At 36.0% G+C, this 24,277-nt stretch overlaps 1 protein-coding gene across 3 annotated transcripts; it reads right to left on the bottom strand.

The window, feature by feature from the left end:
• Nucleotides 1-2,387: 2,387 nt before the first annotated feature.
• On the bottom strand, nucleotides 2,388-20,109 carry LOC131050759 (uncharacterized). 3 transcript variants are annotated; one of them, XM_057985027.2, is made up of 7 exons: nucleotides 19,866-20,109; nucleotides 17,219-18,757; nucleotides 15,467-15,900; nucleotides 15,098-15,259; nucleotides 13,936-14,011; nucleotides 3,383-3,541; nucleotides 2,388-2,988 (listed from the first exon to the last, which is right to left on the bottom strand). In XM_057985027.2, the coding sequence occupies exons 2-7, from the start codon at nucleotides 18,740-18,742 to the stop codon at nucleotides 2,929-2,931; spliced, it is 2,415 nt and encodes an 804-aa protein (XP_057841010.2). In that variant the 5' UTR covers nucleotides 18,743-18,757; nucleotides 19,866-20,109; the 3' UTR covers nucleotides 2,388-2,928. The 3 variants fall into 3 exon arrangements, with proteins under 3 accessions (XP_057841010.2, XP_057841004.2, XP_059072717.1); XM_057985021.2 differs by having other exon boundaries at nucleotides 17,219-18,825; nucleotides 19,866-20,108; XM_059216734.1 differs by lacking the exon at nucleotides 19,866-20,109 and adding an exon at nucleotides 19,680-19,740 and having other exon boundaries at nucleotides 17,219-18,825.
• Between the last annotated feature and the right edge of the window lie 4,168 nt (nucleotides 20,110-24,277).

Raw genomic sequence — 24,277 nt, 5'->3', positions numbered from 1 at the left:
CAATGTTCTACATCATCCTATTTTTATGATATTATTCCTCAAATATATCAAAATTTTAGTTTTTATCCTTATAGATTAAAGTGTGAAAACCTCTTAATCTCATCCTTATAGATTAAAGTGTGAAAACCTCTTAATCTCCACAGCCAACTAGTGGATAGAATCCTCTACCCTACGTTAAGCAATTCCACTCAAGGATTGATTCTTCTCAATGTATGTTTGTCTAAGTTAGGTGTCTCACTCCTAGTACCTAGGGATTGTAATTCAATGATGGCTTCTATAACACGCCCTTTGTTGTGAATTTGTTATACTTTTGATAATCATATTGGTGTTATTGTTCTAGCACTTGAATTGACTATAAATGTGATCTTACATTGTACTAAGAGGAATAAACAATTATTACGCATTTCTATTCACTTGCAAGGGTCTATAATTCAATTCTACGCATTAAGCTTATCATCTATGGGTAGACCTGATTTGAAATAAGATCTAATCATTGGTTTCTCATGGAGTTGAATCAAATTAAAATATTGTACATCCTTAATCAAAGATATCGCATTAGATCATTGTCATCCCCCAACTTGCACTTTGATTTGATTAGGGAAAAAGCTATTAACAAGGTAACTACTACTCCCAAGGGAGATCAGAATCAACTGTATGGGGGATCAGGAGGATCTAAATGAAGATTAGTATTTATTCCACTTATTTGGATTTCATGCAAATAATCCTTTGATAACACACTATTTTTATGGCAAATACCAAACTATTGAACTAAGGTGGAGTATCATACAATATAGTGCAAAAGACTTATTCATATTTAAAATAGAGGTCCTTATACCTTTTTTTTGTTTAAAAACTCAACAAATTGGCTTTAAGGGAGCTTCAACTTCAACCTAGAAAGGGCCTAAAAACAAAGAAAATGACATTCACAAGGGCATGGCTAATTATCAAGGCTCCTCCAAGGATCAATAGAACCTTGCAATGACTAAGATCATGGTACCATGTGAATCCCAAACCAACAAACAGTTTCCATCCAATAGCCTAAGTATGAATTGGTATGCAGATAAAACATGGTTGAATGCTCTAAAAATCATCAAATGTGAAAATAAGTAGTGTCAAAATAACATTGCCATCCTTGAAATTCCACTCTCATTGAAAAATGCAAATTTCTACCATTGTAGATGGTTTCTTGATTCTATCCAATTCATTTTAGATTTCATAATATCAAAACAACTTCAAATTGAAACTAGTGAATCTATACAACTCGTTTTAATTTTTATAATATCAAATTGTAAATTCAAATCAAGACAAAAAATCCACTAAATTCATCATTTTTTTCATAGTAAATAACTATAAAAAATAAATTGAAAAAAATAAACATCTTATATCATAAATAATTCTCCACAAACCAAAAATCATTCAAATATCTATTATCAATTTAAATATCATTATAAAAGAAGCACTCAAACCTATCAAAATAACTCAAACCTATCAAAATAAAAAATACATCAAAAATTTAAAGAAAGAAACACAAACAAAATGACCATTTCAAAATGAAGAAAAAAATTATGAAATTTAATTAAAAAAATAACAATCCAAATACAAGCCTATTTCCCTTCAAAAACCACCAACCATTTATTTGAACCTTAAAAGTAAGCAATTTTCTCAAAATATTTTTGCTTCATGAGCAAATTTGTCTGCAACGCTCACCATGGAGGTCAGCAGGCAAGAGAGCACTTTATTGGCGGCATGTTTCTTGTTTTAGGGTATAACAAAGTGGTGGATGATGTTTTAGGTTAAAGCGTTTTAAGTCAATGGATTAAAAATGATATTTTAGAGGACTTTTATTTAGTAGTAAAAATTTAAATTAAACACACTTTTCAATGAGTTAAATAATATGAAATAGTAATGATAAATACAGAATTCTTGATGAAGGTAATGTATGATCGTTAAGATCTTTCTTGTATGACTATTTGTCGCTTCTAAAATACCACTTAGAAACGATTAACATAAGCATTGTCACAATTAACCATTACTCTAAACTCTTGATTACATAATTAAAGTACATAACTATCAAATCATCTCCTCCATTTTAAACCCATAAAACTTCATTTAACATGTAACAAACTTTTTATCATCATTATTAAGAGTTCTTAAAAAATGAAAAACAGATTCCCATGCTCATAGGTTATTTTGCAATAGTCGTCACAACTTATTATCATCATAAAATGCATGCATCATCAAATATGACATGATGACCCTATATACATTTATATACATTTTAATCCTTTAAGTTAACGGATTATTCATTTCCATCGTACAGAATTTATGTTTAAATCATAGTAAGTAGTTTATATAAATATAGCATTTTTTATTAATTTCCATCTCTATTAAAAAAATTGTAGTATCGTCCCATATTTTAAATATAATGTTCTTGTTAAAATTGAGTTTACAAGGCTTTGAGAATCCTTTAGTCAATCAATTTTGACCTCACTTCATTCCAAAATGTTTTTTTGATAACATCTTACCCTGCAGAAATCGGTTTACCAATCAATCTGCAGAAAAAACAGTTTAGTACCCATATATTTGTGAAGATATGTTCTCCCTTACGAGTTGTCTTTCAGAAAATGCTCACCCTTTAATTTCTAGGGTACATCGTTTGCTGTACATTTTCTCTGAAGTTGATGACCTAACACATTATGAAAAGAACCGTACAGGCTTTTTAATATATGCAATAAAATATACTCGGTCACAACCCTCCAACCCATTTGAGTGAATTCACAAGAGCAGCATCATAGCCGTACAATTTAAATAGAAATAAAACATTGTGATCACTCTAATCTGAAATTTTGAAGTCTACAAAAGTCAGTTTCCCCAGGGACGAAACTGGATGATGAAAGCATAGATCATCATGGGGCTGTTTTCTATTTCTTACACTCCATGAACTTCCAGATGACTATTTGAATGACCTTTCAGAAATTTATCTGTGACCTGCGAGAAATCCCAACAAGATGAGCTTCTCTAAAAACCTACCCACTCCAGAAACTATCTTGACTGTAATGCTCAATCCAATATTCTCACGTACAGATATGCATGAACTATTTTGTAGTCAACTATCAGCATAACAAAACAACTCGCCATGTAATTTCCACAGTCCATAATGTTAACATTATTAATTTCTGGATTGCACAGTGTGATATTTTTCATCATCAAAAATATCAGAGAGTACAATCCAGAAATGAATAATGTGGAGTCTTAACAATGCTAAGAGATAACATCTGCATATATTAGTAACATTTTGCTCTTGTTGACCTGACATACAACCCTCAACAGAAATCTACAAGAGCTAAATATTCTGGTGAAACCAAATAGGAGGAGAAAATACCTGGGTGCACCCAAATAAGATAAGCTCATGTAAATGAAGACAAGAATCAGCCAGAAGTCCAAGCGCCTCATCCGTCAATTTGCGGCACCAAGATAAATCCAGCCTAAGCAAATTCTCAGAGGCATTGCTTACAAGCGAAAGAATAGTATGATCATCAACCTTCAATTAAAGCAGAAAATCAAAATTAGAACACATTAAACCTTACATTCCTATTCGTAAACTTGCAAAATTCTAATAAAAATTCTCTCACAAACAAATACGCAGCAAATAATTTCTATAACATAGTTTTTCGTCTAATACTCTATAACCATACTAACTTACAATAGAAATGACACAGGATGTATTTTTTGCAAGGTGGATTTGAATTTCAACCTTCAACTAGTGCACCACATCAAATCCTATGTCCAAGTCATAAAATTGCAAGGTTTTACTACAATAGATTTTCCCAAGAACGCATACAGCAAGTAGTTTCTACAATATAGTTTTTTGTTTGTTAGTTCAATGACCACACTATACAATAGATATGACCCAACATGTCTCTTGCAAAAGGCATACGGTAAACATAGAAACAATAAATTTCAGAATGCTCTACAACAAATGTGAAAAAAATTGAGTAAATGTTGTAAAGCGTGTCCATATGCAAGATGTATCGAAATAGAAATAGACATGCCAGTTTATTCAATTGCTTCAAGTTTTCAAAATAATTAGAAATCTCAGTGTGCTTGTCATTTGCATGTTTGTTTGCCACATTTCTGCCTGATTGTTTGCATGCATTTAACCATCTCTTTATCTTATCCACCCCATCAGCATAGCAACAATGTTTATTAAATTAGTAGCATTTCAACCTATGTTACCCTGAGTTTCCGGGATGGGGGGACAGTGGAACGAATTTCTGGGATGGCAATATTTTTTGCCAATTTTGGGGACAGCGGGGAGACGGCTACATAAAATATAGGGAAAATTTAAAATATATAGGGAAATTCTAAATGTTCATATGAAAACATGGATAAAGCATGCATATATACATTATATTCATATGAAAACATGGATAAAGCAGCTATATGTACATCATAAAACCTAAAAATACCACATTTGTGTTCAGAATTCATTGTCAATACTCAATAGTCAACATACATTCATAATTCAGAATTCATTGTCAATACGCATTCATAATTGAAAATTCATTGTCAATATGCCAGCACTTGTTTGATTTGTTGAAAATTTGACTGCTCTGCTTAAACAATTATCGCTGGAAATAATTATTTTTATCACTCGCATCGCATATCCTTCCCTTTTAAATATATGAATATCATATGGTAAGAGATGAAATATTTGTATCATTCCCTTTTAAAGTTTTAAATATATCATATGGTCGAACATGAAATGTGGCAACGATATTATGAATTATCATCGTTGCCTTTTAAATTTTTAATAATGTTGCTATATGGAGCCTAACCAGACTCGGAGGTTAAATTTTCCCCACTTTTATTGGCGCAGTTCCCCCCCAATGCTCAAACGACTTTTATTATTTTATTTGCATTTAATTGATATTTTCTGCATGCAATTCCTAACAAATAATTGAAACGATTTCAGGTAAATAATTTGGGGCCCACATCAGGAATATATGACATTTTTTTATTTTTTTAATATTTTTTACTACCCCTAGCTATGGGGGACGTCCCAGCCGTCCCCATCCGTCCCCGGGACGTACGGACGTCCCCACAGCTGGGGCAAACGTCCCCCCATTTCGGGGACGTCCCCTCCAAATTCCAGCAATTTGAGGATGGGGGGGAAACGTCCCCTGGCCATCCCCAAGTCCCCGGGACTAGGATGGGGTTTTTCAGGCCGGGGATGCATCCCCAGGTTTCCTTGATTCCAACTATTTATCATGGGTTCCAACTATATGTCAAGTAGGGACTTTTGCACCTCGTATGCTTCAAAATTCTGGTGCATGAGAAGGAAATGTTTCTATGCCACTAAGAGGGGACATATCCTTCGCTACCTCCAACATGTTGCTCCCAACATGAATTTGTTTCAGATCCAGTATAAGGATCCAAATTGCCTCCACCAAAGTGTTTTCTTCACTGGTCCATCTTCCCAACCTCTCTTACCAGACATGTTAGCTCCTTGGGTGCCGAGTCCTCCATATTAATCAGATTTTCAAATTCCCTTTTTACATTCTCTTGAATCGTAATAGGAGTTGCCCTTGGCTTTTTTGCACCCCTGCATATTTTCATTCACTGGGCTGTCTTCTTGGAACCACCATTTTCAAAACCAGGAGCCGCCTTTCTAGGAGTATCACACATCAAAGGTCTGTTCAGATGCATATCTTCTGTTAAAATCCTTAACCCCCTCCCCCACCTGACATCTTTCCACCAGAACCAGTAACATAAGCAATGGTGGTTAATAGAAAAGCAACACAGGCAAGGTTGAGAAAAAACAAGAAAAAAGACAACTCATTGCTTTAAAAGCTTTCTTTATAAATTGATATTTGATTTTGATATTGTTTATGAGTCTTGAGGAAAAAGAGGAAATTTCCGAACACCAGTTTTTGGGACGGTCTGAATACTAGGGGAGCTTTGCACCATCTCATGTCTTCCACAATTTCTATCGACACTAATCAGGCAATGGCCAAAAAACAGAAACAGACTGCGTGCATTTATTAAAAAGCTTATCTTCTCAATTGAAAATTCCAAGCTCCCACTCTACACTTAAAAACAAGCAAGCGGGCTTCTTAGTCTTGAAATCAAAGGATACAGGCAGATGGCAATTTCTAAATGAAAATTCATACAAATGGTCAAAGAAGGAAAGTACACATAAGTCATGTCACCCCAACTGGATCCTACAGAGCTACCTTACTCAAACTGATGCAAAATTAATAAAGGCTATGATAACCCAGCAACAGTTAGGGTATGCAAATCAAAACAATAGAAAAGCTAACAATAGCTTCAAATTGGGTCAAAATTTTGTAAACTAACAGTTGGGGTACGCAAATCAAGACAATAGAAAAGCTAACAATAGCTTCAAATTGGGTCAAAATTTTATAAACTTCATTTTTCCTTTCCCTAAACCATAGAATATCTTGAGGGCCAGGATAACCCAGCAACAGTTGGGGTACGCAAATCAAGACAATAGAAAAGCTAACAATACAAATTGGGTCAAAATTTTATAAACTTCATTTTTCCTTTCCCTAAACCATAGAATATCTTGAGGGCTAGGATAACCCAGCAACAGTTGGGGTATGCAAATCAAGACAATAGAAAAGCTAACAATAGCTTCAAATTGGGTCAAAATTTTGTAGACTTCATTTTTCCTTTCCCTAAACCATATAGAATATCTTGAGCTTGAGTAGAAAGGGGCCAGCACCAGGACATACACATGGAAATCAGTAACCAGGGTCTTGAATAGAATCAAGTGTATCCAGGTGCAAAATAAAGAGGAGCTATGGCCCGTTAATGGGTTCCCCAGGGTTGATCCTAAAGAAAATCAGAGAAATAACATTAAATGGAAACCCCCAGACAAGGACTGGATTAAGGTGAATTTTGATGGAGCGACTAGGGGTAATCCGAGCAAATCAGGTGTAGGATGTGTGGCAAGAAATCATGAAGGCACAATCCTGGCAAAGTGTGGACAGTGACTAGGAATAACAACTAATAACTTAGCAGAAGCTAATGCTGCCCTGATGGCAGTTCAGTTGTCAAAAAGGCTTGGGGTGAGGAATCTGCAATGGGAAGGTAATTCAAAAATCATCACACAGGCGATTTCGAAAGGGGAGGCTGCCCATTGGAAAATTGACAAGATTATTCAGATTATTTCAAAGCTCTTAAGAGAATTTCCAAAATTCAAAATATCCCATATGCTGAGAGAGGGAAATCAAGAGGCCGATACCCAAGCAATGGAAGCAGTGGATTATCAGCAAGGAGAGATTAAGTGGGATGAGGCAGGGATGACGGCAGCAAATTAATGCTAAGCCAAAGGAAGATTACCAAATCATTAAGGATAGCAGGACAAGGTATGAAGGAATGAATTGTGCTCAGCAAGGGAGCCAAAAAAGTACATAGGATTGGCGGATGAGTGAGGTGAAAGAATGTGGAATGATGAGCTTCGTACCAACAATAGAGAAGAATGGCGGCCGATAGCGGTGGATGATCCAAAGAGGAGCTATATCAAGGAAAACCAAAGAACATCCAGATATAATGTAGTCTGATCCTCCCAAAGCCAAGCCTCTACCCCATCCTTGCACATGGATCCTTTTCAATCTCGAAGCACATCTCAGCAGTGCAGAAGAATGAATCTAAAATGTGAAGCGCGCGATGAGGAGAGAAGAAAGGTGAACTTTCTCATAATTTAACTATAAAAAGTAGTCAATCCCCATACAACTCTAAGGGGCTCACACATGCTACAATCAATTAAAGCGTAATTTTGTAAGCCCATTCTAGGAGATGAGCAATAAAATGCTTCCTATGAAAAATATTAGGTAAATTCTCAGCTTAATAATTTTCCAAGCTAATGACATTTTTGTTGCACTTCACAATCCTTTATTTATTAAAGGGGTGATAGCGGCATATTTACAAAACCCTCAACTTCCTCCACTATTAAACACAACCCCACCTAGGCTACCAAATCTGCCACCTTATTGCCTCTAAACTTGACATGCCAAATGCATATGTTGTCCAAGTTATTTGCTACCCTTGAGGCCATTTGTAAAGATGATCTTCTCATATCCATTTATTCAAAGCATCGATGAGAACTTTGAGATAACCTTCCACAATAAAGTCTTTTCCATCAATGCATTTTTGCAGATTGGAATATGATCATTGTTTCCACTCTGCTCATGGTGTTTCTGGAAATGAAAGAGGCAAAAACTAAAACTGATTGTCCTTCCTAATTCCTAAATCACATAGCCTCCTCCAACTGCTCCTAGTTTGACTTTAGCAACCCATCAATATTCAACTTTCAAGTTACCAACAGTAGCCCCTTCTAGTTAAACACAGGTTTGATAACCCTATTTGAGCTAAATCCATTATCTAGGGATCGGATTATTTACTTAGTATAGAGAGACAAGTTATCATGAGTATTGTCCCCCTTTTTATCTGAGTGCTGAATGGAATTTCTGTCAGCAAGTAATTAGTAAATAAAGGTCCTCTTGGCAGTTAAGTCAGATTGGGACTAAAATCTTCAGTCTTCAACTAGAATAATTACAGCCCTGTAGGCAGTTAAGTAGATTAAAACCAGAGAAACGGGACTCGCCCAGACTCGGCGAGTCCGAGTCAAGCCTGCCGAGTCCCAGGGGCTAGGACTCGGACTCGCCGAGTTGGCGAGTTTGGCCCAAACTCGCCAAACTCGGCGAGTCCCGAGCCCTGGACTCGGCCGGCATGGACATACTTTAAAACACAAAAAAAAATTAGTTTGCAAAGTTTTTTTAAATCCGTTTTTCTATGTTAATTGTCTTCTAGCCCTAAAAGTGACTTTCATTTCATTCACTTGCAAAAAAAGGAAGAGTAAAGTGAGTTGGGAAGAAAAACAAGGGTGCATAGAAGAAAAACCAGCAAGGAGGAAGCTCAAGTTTTCTTCAATTTGTCACATTGGAGCTGCATTGTGTTTCGATTTGGTGCATCAAGAGTTGGATAGGAAGAGTTTGCAGCTCATTTCAAGCTTGTTGTAAGAGGTAAGACTTTTTTTAAACATTATTTTGTTTCTTGTATGCAAAAATTCCATTTTCTATTCATTTATTTTGAAAGTTTTACATTTTCTTGTATGCAAGATCTTTTGTATGTTTGTAATTTGTATGTAGCATGTAGTATGTAGTTGTACTATGTAGGGTTGTATGTAGGGTTTGTAAATTTATTTTTTTTAAAAGTAGGATTTGACAAACCCTACAATTTTAAAAAAAAAAATTTACAAACCCTATTTTAGTTTTTTTGAATGTATGTATTAATTTTGTTTTGTATTTGTAATGTTTTATTGCAGCAAACTTCACTTTATTATTTGCCTCAACTTCAAGTTTCACAAAACTATCCTAAAATGTCTACTTCAGCTTCTAGACCCCCCATGAGAAAGGACACTGCTTGGAAATATCATGAGGATTTTCCAGGGCAAGGAAAGGGGCAAACAAAATGTATGTTTTGCAAAACAATATTCCATGGTGGTATATATAGGCTGAAATACCATATTGCTGGTGTGCGTGGACATGATGCCGAACCATGCCTAAAAGCAGTCCCTGAGGCCGTACGTGATTGTTATGTAATGGTTGAGGAGATTGAAAGAAAAAAGAAACAAAAGGAGAATCGAGTGGCCATTGGGAGAGAGATAGTTTTAGGAAGAGGGACACAGTTAGGTTGTGTTGGAGGCCCTTCTTCCTTACCTCCATATCGTCCCAATCAGTTTGCTACTGCTGGTGCTTCCGTTTCTGCTTCTGCTTCTATAAGTGGCAGTGCCACCGCCACTTCTCATGCTCCTACCACTAGTAGTTGTAGTGGGAATGTTACCATTGGACCTAGGATTCGTAAATCTAGGTTGGATTCCTTCTTTGTGCCTCACACTACTCCTAGGTCCCAACCGTCGCTTGAGGGCATGGGTTGGAACAAGGAGGTCCATGATGCTGCTAAAATGACAGTTGGCAGGTTTTGGAGCTACAACTGTATTCCATTCTTTGTAGCCAGGTGAATGTTTTACTAACTTTTATGTTTGATAACTTTGATTGTTTTAATTTTTATGCTTAACTTATCTCATTAAATTTTTATACTTAACTTATCTCATTGAGTTTCTTTGCGACAGGTCTCCTTATTGGCAACAAATGGTTGATGCCATTACCATATGCGGAGCGGGGTTCAAAGCCCCTAGTGAGAGTGATTTGAGGGGACCCATTTTGTCTCAAATGGTGGATGATGTGAAAAAGGATTTAGATGAACAACGCCACATATGGAGCACTAAAGGTTGCACCATCATGACTGATGGTTGGACGGATAGGAGAAATAGAACTCTCCTTAATTTTCTTGTTTCTTCCGCAGGTGATTGATTAATTTTAGTTTCATATAGTCTTTAATTTTTTATTTTTTATCTAATGGTTTATTGGATAATCATTGACCTAGCTTTATTTTTTTATTTCAGGGGGCACCGTTTTCATCAAGTCCATTGATGCCTCCGCCCATTGCAAGAATGCCACCTACCTATGTGAGCAGATAGAGGAGGTGATTGAAGATGTGGGTGAGGAGAACGTGGTACAGGTGGTGACCGACAATGCAGCAAATTATGTTGCTGCAGGTAAACTTTTGATTACAAACTAATTTTGTTTGCACATTAATTACTATTTTGTAGTTTGTACTTTGTACCTCCATTAATTACAATTTACAATGCAACAAATTATGTTGCTGATGGAGAGGCAACCATCTATAGTTTGGACTCGATGTGCTGCTCATTGCATTGACCTCATGTTGGAGGATATTGGAAAAATCCCATGGGTCAAGAAATGTGTAGAAAGGGCAAGAAATGTCTGCAAATTTGTATATAATCATTCATGGGTGTTGGCTCTTATGAGACAATACACAGAGTAGAAGGAGTTGCATCGTCCAGGAATCACAAGATTTGCCACAAACTTCCTCACATTGCAGTCCATGCTTAGGTCTAAGTCTGCCTTGAGACGTATGATTGTTGGTGAGGAGTGGTCTTCCTCATCCTCTGCTACCACCCCTGCAAGGATAGATATGGCAGACTGCATTTTTTATGAGCAAGGCTTTTGGGTCCCTTGTGATGAGATAGTGAAGGCAATTTTTTTATAAATTCTACAATTTAACTTCATGTTTTATAACTTATTATATGTATTCTCTTATTTGCTCATTTTTCTAAATTACACAATATTTTCAATTTTGCAGTTTGTTAAGCCCTTGGTGGTTTTGTTGCGAGTTGCGGATGGAGATAAGCCCACAATGGGCTATATATATGAGGGCATGGATAGGGCGAAAGAGGCCATCAGATTCGTCTATGGAGCAGATGAGAGCAAGTATGGTCCCATTTGGGAGATCATTGATAGGAGATGGCATCATCAGCTTCATAGGCCCATCCATGCGGCAACCTATTATTTGAATCCGGCATTCCGTTTTATCCCTTCTTTCAAGGCTGATGTGGAGGTCCTTAATGGGCTATATGCAATCATGGAGAAGATAGGACCTGCTGGTACTTCTCAGATAGACCTTTTTCGAGAGCTACAGATGTTCTCAGATGCACAAGGGGAGACCTTCTCTCGTCCTGTCGCCAAAGACAGTAGGACAACTATGATGCCAGGTAAAAATAAATTGTAAGGCTTAATTTTAGTTTTATTCAATACTATATTGTAACTTGTTAAATGAGTTCATGAGTGAGACTGATTTTATTTTTTTTTCTCATTTCAAACTCAAATCATTGGTGGAACTTTTTTGGCCCAGAGACACCAAATATTCAAAAGTTGGCCATTCGCATCTTGAGCCAACCATGCAGCGCATCAGGTTGTGAGTGCAATTGGAGTATGTTTGAGCACATACACTCCAAGAGGCGCAATAGATTATCTGTGGAGAAGATGAATGATCTCGTCTTTGTTCACTACAACCTCCGCTTGAGAATGAGAAAGAATGCAGTAGTTGACATGTCTCCTATCATTCTAGATGAGGTTGATCTTGAAGCAGAGTGGGCCAATGAGAATCAGACAGCTCCTGAGACTCCTATAGTTGTATTTAGTGATGATGACATTGATTGGATTGACCAGGTAGATATAGAGGCTGACGCTGTAGCCATGGCAGAGGAGGAGCAGAGACAGGAAATACTGAGACTCAGAGTGACATAGCTGTTCCTGATGTTGGCGAGCATGACACAGCTGTTCCTGATGTTGGTGAGCATGGCATGGTGTCATGGGGAGCGACTATGGCTGCTGAATCATCCAGGACCTACTTTAAACACCTTCGCAGGGGGCCAGGGCGAGATGGTGCACGGCCCTCTGAGCCATAGGCTTGTACACTTGTAGTTGTATTTAGTATTTACTATTTACCTTTGGTATTTGTATGAAACATTTGATGATGATCATATGATGACATAGATTTTTTATTCCATGAGTTTTGTAATATTGTATACATTTGACAATATTTATATATCTATGTTTGTTATTTTCTTCAGCTACAATTTGCGTTTATGCTTATGTGATTGATGTATACTTGTGTATGTAATCAAACCTTTAAGGTGTATTCAATAAAGGGTGTCTGAAACAAGTTTTAAATCTTTAAAAATCTCTAAAATTCTTGAGTTTTTCACTTTCTTGAGTCCAGCTGAGTCAGGAGCCGAGTCTGACGCCGAGTCCCGAGTCCAAGTCCGAGTCGACCTTGCCGAGTCCCGTTTCTTTGATTAAAACTAAGTCTCAAGTCTAGAGTCTTCTGCTGGAATGGGTTAAGGTAGTTCTTGTTAGTAGTCAATTATCTCGGCAGATTAGGGGGGAGTTTGTTTCAGTTACAACCACCAATTACGGAATTGATTCCATGCAGTCTGGGGTTTAAAGGAGAACTCAGGGCAGAAAGATGATGTTTTTAAATTGAAAACAAAAAACAAACTTAATCTTCAGCTACAGGAAAAATCAAAAAGGAATGCTACTGAAACAGTCTGAAAACTGAGGACATTCACCCTCAAGTTTAAACCTGTTACAGCCTTGGGGATGAAAACACTCAAGAGTGGGACCTGTGGATGCTCTGCAGAATGTCCAGAAGGAGCGGGGTGACTTGTTATTGTTTGCAGGGAACCAAAGACACTCTGAAATTCAGATCTGTACACTGGGCACTCCAGTAAATCATATTATATTTTTCATTTCTGTTTGTAAGTAAGTGTGTGAAGTCAAGAAATAAATATAATACTCATATTGTTCTGTATACTTCTCATTGGAACATTTCATCATGGAACAAGAAACAAAAATAATAATTAAAAAATAACAATAAATTATAGCAAATGAAACTATATCCATTATGTGAGCCTTACATGCCCTCTTTTAAATTGGTGGTTTTTTTTAAATTGGTGAATTTCCCTCGTGTGGTGATCTTCAGCTTAAATGCCATGACCAGGGTGCATTGCTTCTGTCAATGAAACCAAGGTAACACTTCCAGACTCATGCTTTCCAGTAAGCGTCTAAATTGAGATTTGAACCAGGAGGGGTCCTCCATGAAAGCCTCGACAATTTGCCAACTATGTTCACATCCCATTCAACTAAATTGACTTATTGAATCTTAAAGGTTGATAGAAAAAAAATAATAAATCTATAAAATCTACTAGTTGTTTTAGTTTATCATTTATTTTGTGAATAATAGATAATCTTGGAAAATTGATATTGTTGTGTAATTTATAGACATAGACATGTCAGCATATGTGGAACCGAAAAACCGATAAATACAGACAGCATTCTGGGAAATGACAACCTAAGTTGCACACCTTTGTTTATGTTGCAGTAACTATTCTTCAGAGCTAAACAACTTATCATATCAATAAGATGATATACACCAATACGTATGCAAACTTCAAATAGAATTTAACTTGAAATAATAAACCACCTCCTTTACACTGTTGAGTGAAAGATCAGATAAGTTATTCCCAGAACCAGCAACGAATGCAGCAACAGCTTCATCACTGCCATAGAAGATGGTAAATGCAACATGGTTAAAACAACCAAGCTTTACTATATAACTAAAGACAGATAAACATAGATAACTTTTAATCACCAAAAAAATCTCCAAACAATATTCAGTGATCAATAAGCTGGCATTAAATAGAGAGTAGTTACAAAGGCTTAATAATAGCTAGTTAAACAAACATTTCAATGTCAAAACTACAAATTCCTTGGACAGCAGGCAGTGTTCACTTGCATGCTCCACAGAAATACAGAAGATATATTAATTCTCGGTATACTAGAGAAGAATAAACATCATAATCTAACTGTCATATCACAGCTTCTAAAGATCCATTTTTACAGTTACCTTTTTTCACACCTTCGCTCTGGTAAAATCAAGTGAAAGATATCCCATATATCCAACCAAAAAAAATCCATGAGTACAAATATTCTAAAAGATAGTTACCTGGACAAAGGCAATCGCAAATATAATTACATTGATGTCCTAGGCTAGCAAAATAAATCAATAATACTTGTGGCAAATGTATCGATTGCTTTTAAGCTTTGAATGCATAGAGGAAAGAGGGGAAATGTAAGGTGATTTTTCAGGATTTAAAATCAGTTAGGTAATAGGCAATAGCAAAAATAATTACAATAATGTCCTAGGCTGGCAAAATAAATCAATAAAACTTGTGGCAAATTCATCCATTGTTTTGAAGCTTTGGATGAAAGGAAGAAAGAGGGGAAATGTAGAGCAATCTTTCAGGATTTTAAATCAGCTGGACAATATTTTTATTTTTTGCAAAATTTGCATGGGAGAAGATGTCTTATTCATGATTCTCTTTAAAGAGCTTTGTGCAAATATCTCCAAAAAATTGCAGGTATTTCGGATGTTTTGGGTTTGGATTTTAAATAATCAGGTTTTTTGGTTCTCTTCTTTAAGCTTTGGCTTTTTGGAGTTTTATAAACCAATTTTCTCATAGAAAACCATCCAAATGACTAGAAAAGATTGTGTGATTGCTTCACATATACCTTGGTAGTGGGAGTATACATTTAAGTATTTTATTTTAATACTGAATTAGAAGTGCTTATATATTTCAACAAACCTGAATGAACATCTTTTCAGTGACAGCTTTTTAAGTGATCTACAGCCGTTAGTGAGGTATGCAAGTGATGTGTCAGTCAAAAGATAGAGATTATCCAAGATAAGGATATTTAGCCCACAGCACACAGCACCTATGGCTTCTAAAGCACCATCAGTCAACTTCCTGTATCCAAGTAAGAAACGAACATCAACCACCTTCAAAAGCTATTAAATGAAACTAATGTCCTCCAACATACCATTCATCAAGCTTTCAAGAATTGAAGAAAACAAAGTAGTGATAAGGCATGAGAAAATCACAAGGCCACAAAGAGCATTCTAATTCCAATTTGAATCAAATCAATTGACAAAAAAAGTGGTTTGATTCACTGACCCACAATCTGCAAGAGAAAGCTCTATCAGATCACAACCTATATAAGCAAGGATTTCAGTCACAAATTCATCAGTAACACTCGTTATCCCTGCAACTGAGAGTACCTCCAACTTGTGCATTTTCTTGAGTGCGGGCAGAATTCTCATTGCATCTAGCTGATTGCACTCCTCCAAACGCAATTCCCTAATCACTGGAGCTAAATGGTCAGCTATAGAATTAATGCTAGCTTCTGACAAAAATGAACAGCGACTTATGTCCATAGAGCTCAGTAGAGGAGCAGCCTGTACGAGTGCCTTTAATCCAACATCTGAAAGGCGATATGCACCATTTAATGAAAGGCGAGTTAAGCAAGGCAATCCCACAGAAGGGCAAGCAAAGGTAGCTTGTATTAAACGATCTGTTAAACCACGTCCACACATGCCTAACTGAAGCACCTGTTAAAAGTAGAAATCCTGGTCAGTCACTAACTAGACCTTTTTTTAACAATTTTCCTGTTTAGAAGTCAATACATAATAAAGACCAGAAGACAAAAAAATAGTTTGAGATAATTCACATAATGAAACAATAATCCTACATAATGAAACAATGATAATTCACAACAAACTACAGAAAACTATTCTGATAAATATTAAAAAAACTTTACTGATATTTATAATTAAACATAGAAAATTCATTGAAAGTTTAATCCTGCAAATCAGGAAATCATAGGCCATAATTAAATTTATGAAATTTCCAGACCATTATTTGCAGTACTACTCTGCCTATAAAATAGAAGAGCCACATTCAATACAGAAATTAACTTTTCCTTTATGGCTGGTTTTTGTATTCTACAGGAAACAGAAAAAGTATACTATATTGTAGGGCCATAGAACGTGGAAAAAAAGTATTATAACAGTACAATACGTTTTTATAAAAAGTAAAAACAAATTTTCTAATTACCTGACACATACATAACAGGGTAACCAGATGGTTCAAAGACGTGTGGTGATTAGTAACAAAGGATATATTCAAGAAGCTGAAATCTCTATTGGCAAAATGATTCACAGTAATGCCCGTATGGAATGAGTTGGCTAGAGGTTCGTGAAAACTTGATGCTAATTTGGCCTGAAATGTTTGTAGATATAGGAATTTTATCTCCATGCCAATTTGGACAAGCACTTTTCAGCTTCTCCTGATTAGCTTGGAAGTCAATACATTTCATTTTGCGGGAAGGCAAACTGTAAACCATCATTAAAATATTGTAAGAAATCAAATACACTAAAACAATAATCAGTAGATTTAATAGCTACAGTGCTGCAGGCTGGAGTGCACAAACAGAAGCACCAAACAGAAACAGGAACCTGTGATCTCCTGATGTTTAGCTTTATATTTACCTAATTTTGAACTGCAAATGACATTTCTTAGAAGCTCGTCACGCATGTAGACATAATCCATTGGCCAGAACAAATAGATTCAAGATAAAAGTAACAGTGATCATGGTGCTTCCCATGTCAGCTACTCAAATAAAAGATCAACAAGACAAAAGTCATTGATAAAAAATTAAGCAATTGAGAGTACGAAACTTCTAACTTGTCTTCTCCAGATAGAGAAATGAAATCTCAAGAGAAAACCAAGCCTAAAGAGTTCCATCTAATTATCCGCCCCGTTAGAGGATTATTTTAAAGTGGATTAAATCAAAACCCTTAAAACAATACTACCATCAAAGGTTTTGTTAAATTAGAAAATTAAAAATATAAAGAGACAGTGGCAAACCTCTAAACTAGTGGTTGAACATTGTGCCATCAGCTCGTTGAGCTCTGCCTCTGATACAAGAGAACAATCTGGAACACATATTTCTGTTTGTGACCCTGTGATGAATAATCGTAGAACCTGAGCAGTCACCTTTCGTGATGCACAGAAAGCATGACAGATTTTGTTCTTTGTTGCATCAGGGATTCCTTCCAGTGACTCAATAAACTCAACATGTTTGCACAAGACTCCTAAGCACAATTCTTCAAGTGGGGTTGGCAAAGTATGGGTTTTGAAGTCTTTATCTCGTGTGGGTGCCCATTCCATTAGAGAAGCAGATTTCCCACTTCCAGCAAGCTTTTCCTTTCGAGCTGCTAATACTCCTGCTCTTTCTTCAACCAAGCGCCTACCAGTAGAAAATGGACCAGGCCAATCTCTTTTCTCTTCATCACTTCTGCCTTCGATATTAGGCTCAGGCCTTTTCTGAGAAGCTGAGGATTGTTCATCTTCTGGCTTAAAGAAAGCAAAATGTGCAGCCCTCTGTCGTGCTATTGCAAGAAACCTATCTCTGACCAGAACTCTATTATTATGCTCCTGCATTTGATTTTGGTGAGTAGCATTCTCTTGCATTAAATTTTGTCCTTCATGTCTATCATTATGACTCTGGTCTTGGTTTACAGGCGCAGCATTTTCTCCAACATTAAGTTCTGCATCTCTGTTATTATGATCCTGGTTTTCATTTGCAGGAGCATTATCCACTTCCATTACATCTTCCTCTGCAGTTCCATTATTATGATTCTGTCTTTGTTTTTGTTGTGTATTTTGTAGGATATCTTTACCAGCTGGATCTGCTGGTTCAGCAAGACTAAGAATCCCATCACCCACATGGGATTCTGCATTTGAAAGAATTTCTTTATCCCTGTAATCTCCATCTACATGATTTCTCATTTCCACATTGTTGTTAGGTTTACCTTGGACATTCATCATATACTCCTCAGATTCATTGTCTGAAGAATCTATTTCTTTATCAGACTCATCCTCAGATAAGTTACCTTCCCTGGATTTCCCAGGAGTTAATTTCCTTTTCCACTTGCCTCTTCCACCTTTACTCCCCTTACTTATCCCTGCAGTCTGATCTTCTTGAATATCAACATGTGTGCTGGATAATTTACGCTTACCCCTTCCTCTTACCTGGCCTCTACTGCTTACATTGCCCCTACCTCTGCTGGAGCTGGTCATATTATCCTTGTTTACAGGAGTTTCCTGGCCCTCAACATTATCAATCAGCATTCCGGGATCAACATTGTCTGCTTTCGTGGCCGAGGAAGGTCCAACTTCAGCACAATTATCTGGCACTAGCTGTGTGTCACTTAGCCTATTACTGATTCTTGCGCTTCTCCTGATATTGCCTGGAGTTAAAAAAATTGGACTTTCACTCTGACAGTGCATTGTTTTTTTAGATTTTACAGACAGGGTTCTATTGTCGATTGTGGAGGGCGTAGCAGTTTCTTGCAAAACTGAAGATTTGCGTGCCCTGACGTTTGGCATGTTACCACAAAGACCCTGGCCAATTAGTTTTAGCAAATTATCTTTCCTCTGTATCAGCACATGTGAACAATATGCAAAATTTGCTGAAACATTGCACAAATTAAGAGAGAAAACTTTATTAAAGATTCAATGCACCATAGAAACATAAAATCTTCAGTGCTCCAGCATGTCAATTCGGCAATCTCTTTTAAAAAAATACACTTAAACAGTAAGGAAAAATACAGAAAAAATCCAATAGGTAATATGTATAGGTAGTTTGCCTCAAAAAAAATAAAACAAGTTCTATTCACACACAAGCTGTGACTGATTTTCATTAATTTGAAAAAATAGGCCCTCTGAACGCCTACATTGATCTAAACAATTTCTCACATATTTGACAAAGTTTCAAAGAGATGTAAAGAAGTAAGGTCTCTTAGGACTTGCATTGATTGGAACAATTTGTCACGAATGTGACTAAGTAGGACCAAGCTGGCTTCAAATGGCTTTATAAAACAAAATCTAAAAGATTTGACGAGATTTTGAAGAATAGTGTTCAAGATAAACTTAAGCAGAGTTTCGACCGATCAAAAACACCTCTGAGAGAAAAATTTAGTTAATCTATTCTTGTTCATTTCATGTGACAACTCATGTACAGCGCAATTCCATTATTGTAAACCTAATAAGACTTGGTTATTGATAAAATGAATTCATCTGTTAATTCAAAACAATGATTTTCAATTGAAAAAATGTGGATTCTTTAATAAAACTAAAGAGAAAGAACGCATACAGGAAAAGATTTAGTGATTTTCAAGAATAAAAATCCATGGATAAACATAAAGTTAAAAAAAATACAACTTCTTGTTCGAATGAAAAAAAAGACAAATGAAAGATAAAACCTGGCACGGATTTTCTTTCCAGAAATTGAAAATGGACAAACAAACACTACAATTTGACCTACGCTTTACTTCAACGTTAATATTTGGCCTCAGATTATCAGTTGCGAAGTATGCAATTGCTTTAAAACATCAAAAATTAAGTTGCAGTAAGAAATAATAAGGGAAAACAAAAATCGACAAAATAATGTCGTACAACCCATCAAAAAATATTGCGTGACTTGCAAAATCCTGGTAAAGATTTGTCGTACCTTGTGGAAGAACGTAAGAACTAAATTGTGATTGTTGCGATAAATTCACATTAATTTTGTTCTACAAATGTAGGGTTTTTAACGGCATAATGTTCGATTGCCCTGGGAGTTTCCAAGACTCTGTTTCCCGCGTTTCAGAACATATCTGGACCGTTGAGGTTATGCTATCGACGGTAGAAATTTGTGGAGTTTCTTTACCGTCGGAAAATTAGATGGACGGTCGAGATTCCCCAATGACATTGTACGTTCATATGGGGCTTGTTCGACAAGCCTCCCATATATAGTTGAGGGGATTAATCCTCCTATATGGTTTCCTATTCGGTTTTATGAATAGGAAAGGAAAAATAAATTAGGAAAAATAAATTAGAAACATTTCAATCTTTCTCATTCAGAATGTTAATTATTTTTTTTTATAACGATAGATTTTTTTAGTGTGATTTTGGTTGATAGAAATTTAGTTTATAAATATTAAAATATATAATGCAAATATATATATAAGTTAATTAGGGGAAGGTATTTCAATAATTGTGTATTTTTTGTGCACCCAATTTCTATTATCAAGTTATTTTAAGTGCAAGTTTATTGAGGCATCTTTTATAATGGCTACTAGTATGCTTCACCTAGCATCCGTAGTCACAACTCAAAAGAAATAAACTAAAGAAACATTTATTAATTTATAAGTCTAATAATCTATTTCTAATTAATTATTTAGATAAACTTTAAAAAATGAATTGTTTTATAACTGAGATATTTTAACTTTAATAAAATTATTTTAATATATAAAAAAGTTTTAACTTTTATTAGGGGAAAATCAAAATTGAAATGTAGTCATTATTAAATTATAATCCTAAATTTACCATAACCTAAATGCTAATACAATAGTAGTCATTATTAAATTATAATTATACTTTTGCCATAACTTTAATGCTAATACAATAGTAGCCATAATCAAATTTTGAATTGTGACTTGTTTTGAGCCCTGATTCAAGTTGAACCCTAATCGTAGTTGAACTTGAGTGATTGCTAAGATTAATTGAAGTCTAACTCAACTGAAAAATATAATAAAATTAGGGTTGGGGTTTAGTATGATTATAGTGTTTGATTGGGTTTAGGGTAAAGGTTGAATTTGATTTAGTGTTAGGGTGAGGGTTGAATTTGCTTTAGTTTGAGGGTTCAATTTGATTTAAGGTTAGCATTCATTTTGGTTTAATTAGGCTTAGGTATACAACTACCATGGTTTAGGGTTATGGTTCAATTTGATTTAGTCTTAGGGTTAGAGTTTAATTTCATTTAGGTTTGTAATTTAATAGTTTTTAGTGGCATGGTTTTTATTGGTTATAAAATTAGAGTTAGCCTTGGTATTAAAACAGTGTAAGTGGTTTAGTCTTATATTAGGTTGAAGATTAGTGTTCAATTTGATTTAAAGTTCGATTATGTTAAAGTTCAGGATTCAATTATGTGTAGTTTTAGGATTGCAGTTCTTTAAAAATTATCTTTCAATTTAATAGTTTGAAACAAATAAAAAATGTGCAAATGAAGTAAAATTGACTATAAATAGAATGCAAAATGCATTTATGGATTAGTACACAATGTTGACTTCACTTAAATAATAATAAATTTAATATTTAGCAATATGTATAACTTTAATACTGGTTTACTTTCTCTCTCTTTTCAAGATCCTCGAGAACATTGTTGAGAAGTTTGAGAAAAATTAGAGGACTTTCCTGTGGTCTAGTACTGAAGAAAGAAAAAGAATTGTCTTTGTTAGCTAGGATAAAATTTGCCTCCTTAGACCCTTGGGAGCCTGGGAATAAGGAAAAATGTTCACTTGAACAAAGCTTCGACAACAAAGGTGGGATAGAATCTTACACTTGATCATAAGGATAGGAGTACCATTATGGGGGCTAAATACCTTAACCAAAAAAAATTCTACACTGTTCTATTTGCTACCAGCTTCCCTAGTGGATTCAAAATTTGGAACAATATCATCAAGTCCCGAAGTTAATTTCTTTGGGACTTTGGCAGGTGGGCAATGGGTAGTTGGTCTGGTTCTAGGAGGATAAATGGTTGACCAACCAACCATAGGGGAAAATCGCACCTATAAGGACCTTAAAAGATAGGCTACTGATTTTTTTGGCCCCTATGTTTTTAATATCTCAACTAGTAACCTTCGATTGGATGTGTCAAGGTGTTGTCAAAACTAGGCCCATCTAACTCGTATTGCCTCTTTACTACAACATATTGAGCTCCCCCTCTTTCCTAGGGAAGACAAAATTGTTTCGACCATGAATCCTAAAGAGAACTTCTATGTTAGATCGGCTTACAATATGTCGTTGAAGGATGATAATAATAATAGTGGTTTTCAATGTAAGGTAGGTAACCCCCACCTCCTTCCTAAGATTAATTTCCTTTGGTGGACCGTTGTGCATGATAAAACTCTTACTCGGGACAACCTAATCAAATGGGGATTCCAAATACCTATTAGATGTGTTTTTGTATGCAAAACAAGGAAACAATCCCCCACATTCTATTCCATTGTAACTTTCCTCGCATCTTGTGGGGCTATCTTTCATAAGTTCCATACCTAGAGATGCTTGAATTTCACTCAAACTTCCCTTATGGATGATTGGAGCAACCCTTCTCATCATCCTCTTCTTTGAGAGCTTTGGAAGCAGGTCCCTCCCCATCTTGGTTGGTACCTTTGGAAAGAAAGGAACAACTAGATCTTTCATGGTGTTGAAAGGTCCCCTAAAGATTTGTTTGTGGTCTTCTATAAAATCCTACTCGAGAACATTTCAGTCTCTCACTGGAAATGTCCCTCTCGCCCTCCAACCCGATTTGAAACTACTCTGGCAAAGAATTGGGGCATTCCTGATTCCTTCCATAAATTTGATAATTCCAAGATACCAATCTGGCTCAATAGCAAATGGTCCCCTCCCCGAATTGGTTGGTGTAAGCTAAACTTGGACGATACAGCTAGGGGTAATCCCAATCCTACTAGTGGTAGGGGGGTTATTTGTTCCTCTACTAATGCAATGGTTACTTGTTATACTAGTGGAATTGGTTTTGCTACCAATAACCATGTTGAGGATATGGTTCTTCTATAGGGAATAAATATCTCTCTTTCAATTGGCATCAAACACCTCATTATCGAGGGAGACTCCAAGCTTATTATCGATGTTGTTAAAGGATCCACTAATCCTAGATGGACCCTTGAAACTATAACTACCGATATCAAGCAACTCTTGTTATGGTTGGAAATATTTGTCTTACAACACATATATAGAGGGGAATGAGATTTTGGATGCTCTTGTAATCTAGGGTTTCAACACTACCCTTTTACGGTGTTAGCGAAGCTACAGATGCATTCCTGTCAGGGTTCGAAACTTCCTTTTTACGGAGTGGACTATCAACAACTATCTTAATGGGGGAAGGCCCGTAATCTTGTTTCCCTCCCTCACCTTTGTTCGAGTTTTTTATAGTTCTTGATCTATGTCCTCAACTGGAATGATTGTGCGATAATTGGGTTTGTTTAGCAGAATAGTGCTAAGATGTATGGGCATTTTGACTCAATGATTTGGACCAATGTGATGGGTTACCTCTCCTATTGGTTTTCTTTCCTCTTTACTTGTTGAGAATGACTGGGATAACTATTGGCAAGACTTTTCAAAATTGAATTATGTATGGACTTTTGTGGAAGACATGGATGATGACTCATTGCCTCTTGATGATCTGGCATGTCGATCTTCATATTGGAACTAGTGGTGGGACCCCTTACTTTTGGTGGTGCCTTGCTTGTGTTGGGTTTTAGCCATGTTGGCCCCATGCAATGGCTTGGTTCCCTATCGGCTCACCTACCAAGGTGGATCCCACTTGGGGCCCTGTCTTTTCACATGCCTTTCCTAACATTTATTATGGGAGTACTTTACTGATATATTTTTGGGATTTCTTTATATATATTTTAATATATATAAGTTAGCAGGGGAAGGGTACCAATGCGTGAGTTCCAATAATAGTGTACTTATTGTGCACCCAACTCCCATTACTAATTTTAAAGGAATCGAAAAAATAATAACTAAAAGTTCGTTAATAAATTTCACATGTGCCAATAGCCACATTTTTAAGTGCATGGTTCTTGGGGCATCCTTAAGTAGGTATCAGGCGATATTTTGAAGTGTGTGCTTTTTTATTCTTGCACACATAATGAATCCCACGGCATGCAACATTACTACCTAAGATCAATAGTTATGAGCAATTAAGCCACATATAGAGACAACCAAAAAAATCGTCAAAATTTGATGTACCATACTAGGATCCCCTCCTTCCTAAGATTAATTTATTTTGGTGGACTGTTGTGCATAATAAAATAACTACTCAAGAAAACCTCATCAAACGAGGATTCCAAATACCTA

The sequence above is a fragment of the Cryptomeria japonica genome, chromosome 2 (assembly GCF_030272615.1).
Source record: "Cryptomeria japonica chromosome 2, Sugi_1.0, whole genome shotgun sequence".
Taxonomy (NCBI): Eukaryota; Viridiplantae; Streptophyta; class Pinopsida; order Cupressales; family Cupressaceae; genus Cryptomeria; species Cryptomeria japonica.
The sequence above is the reverse complement of the archived record's forward strand: the minus strand, read 5'-3'. Positions and strand labels throughout refer to the sequence as shown.